We start from the raw sequence: 10,861 nt of genomic DNA, 5'->3' as shown, positions 1-10,861 counted from the left end.
TGGGGGCGTGTTAGAACGAGCCGTTTTAGGTAGGCGTGGTTGACTCTTAACTAATATAAAGAATATCTCTTTGGATTTGAGACTTTAGTCTTTGCAACTTTACAGATTGTCTTTATGCACCAAGAGCTTGTAACACTCCAAAGAGAAAGGAAAAATTTTAATCGCATCATATGACCCCTTTAAATTAATAACCATTGTATTATATTTGTATTATAAATGCATTAACTAAGGTTAACAAATTGAACCTTATTGTAAAGCATTAGTGAATTCTAAGATGAAATGGTGAAAGTTTCTGGAGCTGTTCCAGCTCATTAAAGAGCATGTTCTGTGGGCAGGTGCTCTGGGGAAAACATGTACAGCTGAGCATGAATTATAATGTGCTGCACACCTTCCTCTGACCTGCATGAGAGATGAGATCATTCTTCATTCCCCTCAGGACAGCCTGTTAAAGCACTCATATCCAGACAATCACATATGGAGGTATATACAGCTGTGACACACACGTCCACTTCTGGAGTAAGCATGAAATATGACATGATTCAGGAAAAGGTCAAAGGACCGAGAAAGAATGAGAAATGTAAAAGAATGTGAGAAAAGTGGTTCAATCTGTGAACAAATCATTCCTTTGAGTCAAGTTCAGATCACAAATCCACCCTGAATGATTTCCTGAAAAACTGTCCTTTTTAAAGCTCCAGTGAGTGGAAAAAAGCGACCAGAACAAAGTCAGTCATGCAGGTTTCAAACAACATGTGGGTTATTAAAAAAATAACAAAATTTTATTTTTTAAATTAAACTATTCCTTTAACAACAAAACTTTTTTCTTCATTTTCTCACTCACTTTGCCCTATGTATTTGATATACAATCCAACGTAATGATTTCCTGAAAAACTGTCCGTTTTAAAGCTCCAGTGAATGGAAAAAAGCGACCAGAACAAAGTCAGTCATGCAGGTTTCAAACAACATGTGGGTTATTAAAAAAATAACAAAATTGTATTTTTTAAATTAAACTATTCCTTTAACAACAAAACTTTTTTCTTCATTTTCTCACTCACTTTGCCGTATGTATTTGATATACAATCCAACGTCTCTCTCTCTCTCTTTAGAAACGTCTTCCCTAAGGCGGAAATCTTATTCAGCTCGATTCACATAAACAGACACTTTTCTTCCCTTTCATTTCACCACCTCTCCACCCCCTGTATTCATCCTTTCTTCTATTTTCCCTCCTCCTCCACCTCAAAGCTCTATCAAAGCGTCCTATTGCCCCATTGTTATGGAGTGCAGAGTTCTGCAGTGTTCGGCAGCGACAGCATTCAAGCGGCTCTATGGATCACAGCCACCGTCCCGAATGCGCCAGCCTCTACCTGTGTCCCCACCACAGAGCTGTTCACTGGGGGACGCATGATCTCAGCACACATCAGAGGAATGAAAAAAGTCACAAGGCAAACAAGCAGAAGAAAGAGACTGAAAGTAGGAGAGTCAAAGGGGATTTTTGCAGTTTCCTCTCCTCCACTTGCACCAAAGCTTTGCCTTTAGATGAAAATTATGAACAAAGGTTCCTTATGGCTTTTCATGTTCTTTTCATCAAGGCTTTCTTTTTATTTCATGTTTTTTCTCTCTCTCTGAAGAAACAGCTTGACTGGATTATTTCATGATTTTTGGAGAAAGACTATGATGGAATTTTAGGGTCCTGATACACAAAATTATAAATTCTATCAGTTATAGAGTGCTTGCCTTAAATGTTGAATTCTGAATTCTGATTGGTCGCACACATTCATTTGCCCCACTACCAGATGTTCCCACGGCTGGATGGCCCTTACCGCTAACTGGCCATCGCTTTTGAAAATCTCATCATAAATGTGACGTGACGTGTTGATGGTAAAAATAAGTTCTAATTTCACAATGAATCCATCTTTGCCACTAAAAATGAACATACTGGATGGGAAAGCAGGGCTCTACAGTAAAGATCGTCTGCTGACCAGGGGCCAGTGTGAGTGAATTTTGGGTTGATTGATGGAACTGTCACTTGCCCTATTGGACCAGTGCTATCCTATTTACATTTTTTGATCATGTACACGTACATTTACTTAATCCAGCTTGCAAACTTTGTTATCAAGATAAAATTATCTAGCTGGTTTATATATAAAAAAAAAACTTCACACACACACACACACACACATATATATATATATATATATATATATGTGTGTGTGTGTTTACATTTATTTAAATTTATTAAATTTATTAAAAAATACTATGTTATGATAATAATAATAATTTAATATCAAATTATATATATATCAAATTATATATATATATATATATAATTTGATATATATATAATTTGATATTAAATTATTATTATTATCATAACATAGTATTTTTTAATAAATTTAATACATTTAAATAAATGTAAACGCTTAAAAAACACTTAAACACTAACATTTATAAAAACAAAATTATACATTTCTTTTAAAAATATATATTTTTTATGTTGGGCCAATGAAAATGTTGGCAGGGCTACTGGCCCACCCGGCAAGTAGAAAAAAATCGGTCTGCATGTGAATTACAAACGTGCACATGTATCAAAACAAAATCAATGATTATAAAAGCATGAATCAAACTTGAAATGCTGATAATTTCTAAAAAAAAAAATAATAATTCTGTGCAACTTTTTAAAAACAGTAGGCAGAGAAAACTCATTGAAAACAGTGAGATACCTCATTAAGAACTGACTGACTGAGATGTAACCATTACCAGCAGGGTGCACATTAATTTTCCATAACTCACGTCTGTCGTCAAATATTCCTTACTTATTATTCTTTGAGCATCTTTGCTCAAAGTAGTTCTACCTATTCACCCAATCTGAATGCCAACTCTAGGCACAATTGACTTAATTAATTCTGTCTGCATTAACAGGCAACCACAACTGTCTGTGAACAATAGTGTCGGAGTCTTGCAAACTGTGAACAGTTCAAAGGCCTTTAAAATTAAACTCAGACAGGCAGTAGACAGTAAATGTGACAGGAACTAAGTAAGAGCATCTCCTCATCGGCTGTCTGCCTCCTACAAGCCTGCTACTTTCATTAGATCCTCACCAAAAATAACACTCCCACCGCTCTGCCTCCGACACCTCCACATTCTCTCCAGCTTTATCAATCCTCTCAGACACAGAGGCTCCTGTCGAGCCCTGCGGCCCATCACCTACACAAAACTTACAGTGGAGGACAGCTGCACAGTAACACTAAACGATAAAGAAAAAAAAAAAAAATTCTGTGCAACTTTTTTAAAACAGTAGGCAGAGAAAACTCATTGAAAACAGTGAGATACCTCATTAAGAACTGACTGACTGAGATGTAACCATTACCAGCAGGGTGCACATTAATTTTCCATAACTCACGTCTGTCGTCAAATATTCCTTACTTATTATTCTTTGAGCATATTTGCTCAAAGTAGTTCTACCTATTCACCCAATCTGAATGCCAACTCTAGGCACAATTGACTTAATTCAATTAATTAATTCTGTCTGCATTAACAGGCAACCACAACTGTCTGTGAACAATAGTGTCGGAGTCTTGCAAACTGTGAACAGTTCAAAGGCCTTTAAAATTAAACTCAGACAGGCAGTAGACAGTAAATGTGACAGGAACTAAGTAAGAGCATCTCCTCATCGGCTGTCTGCCTCCTACAAGCCTGCTACTTTCATTAGATCCTCACCAAAAATAACACTCCCACCGCTCTGCCTCCGACACCTCCACATTCTCTCCAGCTTTATCAATCCTCTCAGACACAGAGGCTCCTGTCGAGCCCTGCGGCCCATCACCTACACAAAACTTACAGTGGAGGACAGCTGCACAGTAACACTAAACGATAAAGAAAGATATGGAACACTGTAAATGCACCGAGGAGACAGTATTTAATGAGCAAGGTCAGTGGTATAAATGGCAACTTCTCAGTCGTATTAGCAGTAAACTGAAATATCCAAACCTTGTAGCCTCTTTAAAAGGCACAATGAATCAAATGTTCCTTGATATTTTAAAATTAAAAAGTTTCATCTAACTCAAACCTTCCTTCCATACCCCAAGCGCCCATTTATTTAAACTAAACTGCAAACATAATTTCTGAACGACTGAAACTTTCTGATGTCAGACAAACACTTCACCCGTTCACCACGTTACTTGGCTACTGAGTGATCAGAAACTTGGGCATAATAGGGGAGAAAGCTTGATAGTTGCTATTGTACCAGATTCAGCGATATTAACACCAGAAAAATGAAATATAACCGTAAAATGTGTAGGAAGCCTGTAGGAAACTTGTGCTGACCACTTTAAGATTAAAAGAGGGTTCCCAACTTTATTATTTGCAAATTATTAAATACTTTTATTCAAATAACTAATAAAACTATATACTCAGATAGTATACTAAATACTCAGAATGAGCTTTATTGCCTGGTATGTTTACACATACGAGGAATTTGTTTTCGTGACAGAAGCTTCCACAGTGTAACAAAATAATGTATTAAAATTAAGTATCAACTAAACAATTTTAATAAGCTTATGTACAGTATATATTCTATTTTGCTAGATTTGTTGTATGCCTGTACATTTGTTTCAGCTTTAACTAGACAGACAGAGGAAATAAGCAAATAAGTAATTGGGTGCCGGAGGGGGGTAATAACCTTGTCTGGAGACCTTTGAGAAAAAGCCTCCCTTCAGACAGTTTTAGTGTGGAGCATCACAAGTCAACTGAACTGTCTACTGAGACATCGATAGAACAGACTTCAGTTATATAAGCAGGTGCAAATGATTCATGGGTTTTGTGTGGGGTCTGGCACAAAAACATTTGGTGAATGATTAAACTTGGCCATACACATCTAAATGCAAAGTTGTCAAAGAGTTCCTACATACATAATGTATGAAAGGGATAAGATTTATACATAAGGTTAAGAATTATGGCTCAAACACATCTAAACATGGATATTCAAATTAAAAAAAATGCCAATCAGTCTGCCCCACTTGTAAAATATGAAACAAATGCAGATCAAAATAAATTGATAATAAAACTGAATATGGAAAAAAAGAGATTTAACAGATGGATAGATAGAGATAGATGATATATATATATATATATATATATATATATAAACGTAATTATTAATAATTATTAGTATACATACTATATGAATTAATTATATAAATAATTACTTGTGTGTGTGTGTGTGTGTGTGTGTGTGTGTGTGTGTGTACACCTCTAAAAAAATCAGCACTGTCTCTCAAAAGGAGTATGGAATAATCAGAGGCAATTCCCCAATAACAACAAAACAAAACAAACAAAAAAATAGTTTCATAATAAACAAAACATATTTACATACATTATAAATTACATTAATAGGTTACTAATAATGTATAAAGATAAAACATGAGCTATTAAGACTAATAACAAAATGAATAAATATTGACAGTCTTGCTTTAACAACAAAACCGGATTCATGCCACACTTACCACAGATCAACACTAAGGGAAGCGCGCGCATGGCTTTATGATGAGTTGCCTTCAACTGCCGCGCGACTTCTAAAATATGAAAATCACTAATCAGCTGTCACACAATTTCAGCTTATTATATTTATAACTACTTTCACACGAAACCTTCAGTAATATCAGTAATAAAACACAAGCATGCGTATGCATTTACTAATGCTGGAAGCGAGTATACTCACATGTTTACTGTGATGTTGTCGATGGTCAAGCTGTTCTTTAAGCCATTGAGACTTTGAGCGCTATCAGAGCCAGACGGACTTTCTGAAGTCCTGGTACAACCGCGGAAATGACCGATGGAAATCACGCACTGGATTACAGAGATGCCCGCTAAAGGTAAAGCGACACCGACTCATTTAGGAAAAATAATCCACTTCTTATTTTCCGGAGCGCCCACATGAACGAGCGTAGTCCAACAGGAATGCGCACGCTTCTGAAAACTGATTTAAAAGGACTCTCACAGTAAGAAGTATACCAATATCCGATTACATTTGACACAATACTGCATTCGTTTTTTAGTAGATTTAGGTTTAGGAAAGCTGCATGATCGATTAATCAACCATTTAAATATTTATGCAAATAACTAATGAAAGACCTTCATGTTAAACATTGTCTGGTTATGTGAATAAAGCTCACAAAATGATTTTATTGGTAACTTATTTCAACCAGGGTTTTTCAAGCCAGACTTGGAGAGCCCCAGAATAATAATAAAAGCTAGATTTTGTCAGCAACACTTTATAATCACTTTATTTCAACTCATTAATATTAATCCATTATATAATGCTTTTAAGATCATTAGTTAATGTTCATTCAAATTTACACAAACCCTTGGTTTAAAACCCTGTCTCTAAACTAAACACCAGAGAGCATGCTGACAAGACACATATTCTCCACTAAATATGTATTTACTGTATGTGTCTATACTCATAACAGGATATTGCCTAATTTTACTCAGGTGATCTATCAAACATCATTTTTCTTATGAAATGTACACTATAGTACAGGACTCAGACAGGAGAAGACAAATTTGTGATTCAGTGGTATGATATGAATCAAAGCTCAGGGTCAGCTAAAGCCACTGATCCAAACACAGACAGGATTTACTCTAGAGAAATGAACATGTCCTGCCTAACGCTAACAGACACAGGAAGGACAATGCAGAGACAGAAAAGCCAATGGGCTCAACTTTAAAGGTGCAATATATAATGCCGAAACAAACCTGAAATTCAGAAATATGCATTAGAATCATAAACAGGAGTACTGATATTATGTTTCATTGTAATATGTCCCACTGTTGCACTTTTTCTACATTCTCTATCGCCCCCTCCTGTACTACAGATGTAATACATAAAAGAACTGAGGCTGTTTCTGCATATAAATAAAACAAAACAGTAACTTTTGAATTCCATATCAAAGGTTTAATGTGTTCATATATGTCTTTTACACAACATAAAAATTATGGTGTTAGGCACTTCAATGTGTAAATGCAACTACAGTTCAAAAGTCATGGTCTGTAAGATCTTTTTAAATGTATTTGAAAGAAGCCTCTTATGCTCACCAAGGCTGCAAAAATCTATAAATCAGTAATATTATGAAATAATATTACAATTTAAAATAACTATTTTCTATTTTCATATATTTTAAAATTTATTATATTCCTGTGATGGCAAAGATGAATTTTTCAGCAGCCTTTCAGGATTCTTTGATGAATAGTTCTCATCTTAGTTATCTTTTGTAACATTCTAAATGCCTTTAATTTCACTTCTGTCAAATGAATGCATCCTTGCTGAATAAAAGTGTTAATTTCTTTTCAAAAAAATCTTACTGACCCCAAACCTTTGAAGAATAGTGCATGTTTTTGGCCACTGGGCTACACAACAGTTGGTCTGCAGCTCATTTAGTACAGTGGTTCTCAAACTGTGGTCTGTTTTGATGATTGGCTTATTTAAAGGGGTCATATGATGCTTTTTTAAAGATCATTATTTTGTGTATTTGGTGTAACAGAATATGTTGACATGCTTTAATGTTCAAAAAAACACATTATTTTTCAAATACTGTTTGTTGTAGTGTTGGGTCGTTCTTGAACGATTCGTTCGTTTTGAACGAATCTTTAATGTGACTCGGGAAGAACGAGTCGTCTCGGGGAGTGATTCGTTCAGTCGCGCATGCGCAACATCCTATAGGTTCTGTACTGGAATTAGTCAAGTAGTTCACCTGGTTCGAGTCTTCGGGTTTTTCCGAGTCGTTCGTTCATCACGTGACAGCCCCATAAGTGTACCCTATGCAGTCTGAGCCGGAAAGAAAATTGATTAGTTCATCTCGAGTCTTCGGGTTTTTCGAGTCGATCGTAGGTCCTCTATGCCCCGCCTCTCTCAAACGCTTCGTTTTCTACAAAGTCCCTCCTTCCGACAAGCGCAGTCTGCTCTGATTGGCCAGCTGACCCAGTGCATTGTGATTGGCCGAACACTGCAAGCACTCGTCGGAAATGTAACGCCCCTTACCATAATCGCGAGCTTCATCTTTCAAAATAAATGTAAAGACAGAGCCCGAAAGGGGAACAGAGTCGCGTGACAGACACAGTGATGAAGCTGGTATGTGTTTGTGATGTGACCCCCTCTCTCTCTCTCGCTCTCTCGCGCTCTCTCTCGCTCTCTCTCTCTTTCTCTCTCTCTCTCTCTCTCGCTCGCGCGCGCGCGCGCGCACACGCACACGATGCGCAAAACTCCGCATTTGAACAGTCAATAGCAAATACTTAAACTAATAACAAAACATACTTACAGTAGCTGATTCAGAAGCGCCAGATTGTCATAGCAAAGGCAGAATGACCTCTTCTCCTAGGTTCACGAAACGGTCGTCCATAAAATGCATTGCTGTTCTGTTGTAAGTAATCTTAAAGATTCCTAAATGCATCTACTTTCGGAAGGCCAAATAAAGTGCTTTTGCTTTCGTTTAGAAACACACAGCGTCTCCCTGACATGGCTGCTTCAACACTAACTGCTGTTCCTGAAACCACGCCTTCTTTCTTTGCGTGATCATTTGGGCGCATTATGCAAATATTTCCACATGGTGATGTAGATATGTGGGGGCGTGTTAGAATGAGCCGTTTTAGGGGGGCGTGGCAGAGTCTTATGATTGATAAAGAATATCTCTTTGGTTTTGAGACTTTAGTCTTTGCAACTTCAGGGATCTTATCTATGCACAATCAGCTTGTAACACTCCAAAGAGAAAGGAAAACTTGAAATCGCATCATATGACCCCTTTAAAAAAAAAAAAAAGTATCAAAATATATAGCAGGAAGCACCAATATTGAATTAATCAAAATTAATCAACCCATACAAATGAATACACTGTTAACATTAAATAAATAACATAACTGATGGTTCTGTCAATGGATGTAAGCATTTGTTTCATTTTCTTAGCTAGCAAAAAGTTTGCTAGTTTCAATAAAATAAGAACAAAACAGCAGTTTAGGAAAAAATATGAATTGGTGACTCAAGTCAGGAGCAGTGAAAAGGACATCAAATGAGACTTGGTGTATTCGATGGTTTTACAGCCCTCCGACACCTGAAAAAGTTTGAGAACCACTGATTTAGTATGATGACAATAAGACCTAGTGCTTCATTCTTAAGTTTTTCATCAACTTCACAACAATTAAATAGCGAAGCTGCTGATTTGTAATGAAATAGCAATTTGGGCTGTAATGAAACAATATATGAATCATACAGGGGGTGATTGAGAAGATAAGTTGATTTCTGATTTCAGGCTTTTGTCATTTATTTACAGTTCCTACTGACAGTTGTTGTAGCCCATGACTTTTAATCGGATATATTCTCTGACTTCTGTAACATTTTTCTCCAGATCTGCCAGTTCATCCCGCTGCTGCTGCATTTTCTGCTCGTTCTTGTTAAACTTTCTCTCCAGTTCTTCAAAGGAGGGACACAGAAAAACAAGACGATGAGAAAACAAAGTCAAATAACTGTTGAATAAAAATATTAAAATTTGTCGTTGAGTTTAAAACAAAATGACAGCATAAAAAACACTCAGCATAACACCTGGCTCATAGCTTCAGTAAATGATCAATGCACTTGAACACATACTTCTGAGGGTTTCCATGCCCACGGTGGCCTTCTTCAGCAGCTCCTCTGCTTCTTTCTTCATCTCCATGGCTCTCTGGTTAATGTCACCTTCTCCTGTCCCTCCCACAGAGTCCACCTTCTCTTTCAGCTCCTTATACCGATTCTCAGCATTTGCCAGTTCCTTTTAAACACAAATGCATACACAAATAACATTACATGTTAATTTCAGAAGCTCTAAATAAATATAGCTAGACGTGCACACACATACACACACCTCTTGAAGTCCAGCAGCTTCTTGAGTTGCATTGTCAGACTGAGCTTTGGCATCTTTTGCCATCTCCCTGTTCTGCTCCGTTTTATTTTTCAATAAATCTACTCCATGTGACAAATTGGCCAATCGCATCATCACATCCATGAGGTTGTTGTCTAAATTTAAGAGTTTGTTGTCCACCTGTTCAGGGAAGAGATAGACAGGAGATTAGATCAAATCATACACTACGAGTCAATAGTTTTGGGATCTTTTTTTTTTTTTTTTAAGAAATAAATACTTTTTTTCTGCATGGACAAATTAAACTAATCAAAAGTGACAGTAAAGACATTTATAATGTTACAAAATATTTATATTTCAAATAAATGCTGTTCTTTTGAACATCAAAGAATTCTAAAACAAAGAGAGTTTCCACAATAAATATTAAGCAGCATAACTGATTTCAACATTGATAATAACAATAAATGTTTCTTGAGCTGCAAATCAGCTTATCAGAATGATTTCTGAAGGATCATGTGACACTGAAGACTGGAGTAATGATGCTGAAAATTCAGCTTTGCATATCATTTACATTTTAAAATGATAAAAATAGAAAACTTTAAATTGTAACAACATTGTACTGTTTTTACTGATTTTTTTTTAATAAATGCTGTCTTGGTGAGTATAAAAGACTTCTTTCAAAAACATTTTAAAAATTCTAGTGTAAATAAGAAAAAAATGTTAGTAGTAAATGTTAGTAAAAAAAGAAGAAGAGAGAAACAGGAAACAATGTAGCAACATATATCAGTTTTACCATAGTAGTGATGTTTTGGGCATTCTTGAGGTTTTCCAGGGCTGTGGTCATTTCCTTCTCAGCAATTTTTATGGCACTCTGAGAGGTTTCAAGTGCTTCTTTAGTTTTATTGATGTTATCGCTCACCCCTTCAGCGTTTGCCCTGCACAAACACAAAATCACACACACAAAATGTCATTTATATGTGGATTCC

The 10,861-nt window shown here is 36.2% G+C and overlaps 2 protein-coding genes across 2 annotated transcripts in view; both read right to left on the bottom strand.

Moving 5' to 3' along the window:
• Positions 1–5,800, bottom strand: part of lamb2 (laminin, beta 2 (laminin S)) — a 48,458-nt gene extending 42,658 nt beyond the window's left edge. The window contains exons 1-2 of the mRNA XM_016518021.1: positions 5,714–5,800; positions 5,499–5,567 (exon numbers count right to left, since the gene is read on the bottom strand). Of these exons, the coding sequence (XP_016373507.1) occupies positions 5,499–5,529 (31 nt within the window). The 5' untranslated portion in view covers positions 5,530–5,567; positions 5,714–5,800. The remainder of the gene's footprint in view (positions 1–5,498; positions 5,568–5,713) is intronic.
• A 3,082-nt stretch (positions 5,801–8,882) lies between these two features.
• The window catches only part of lamb2l (laminin, beta 2-like), a 47,144-nt gene continuing 45,165 nt past the window's right edge, over positions 8,883–10,861 (bottom strand). The window contains exons 32-35 of the mRNA XM_016518046.1: positions 10,669–10,810; positions 9,882–10,058; positions 9,629–9,788; positions 8,883–9,454 (exon numbers count right to left, since the gene is read on the bottom strand). Coding sequence (XP_016373532.1) covers positions 9,318–9,454; positions 9,629–9,788; positions 9,882–10,058; positions 10,669–10,810 — 616 coding nt within the window. The 3' untranslated portion in view covers positions 8,883–9,317. The remainder of the gene's footprint in view (positions 9,455–9,628; positions 9,789–9,881; positions 10,059–10,668; positions 10,811–10,861) is intronic.

This window comes from Sinocyclocheilus rhinocerous, unplaced genomic scaffold (genome assembly GCF_001515625.1).
Source record: "Sinocyclocheilus rhinocerous isolate Xijiao unplaced genomic scaffold, SAMN03320098_v1.1 scaffold418, whole genome shotgun sequence".
Lineage (NCBI taxonomy): Eukaryota > Metazoa > Chordata > Actinopteri > Cypriniformes > Cyprinidae > Sinocyclocheilus > Sinocyclocheilus rhinocerous.
The sequence above is the reverse complement of the archived record's forward strand: the minus strand, read 5'-3'. Positions and strand labels throughout refer to the sequence as shown.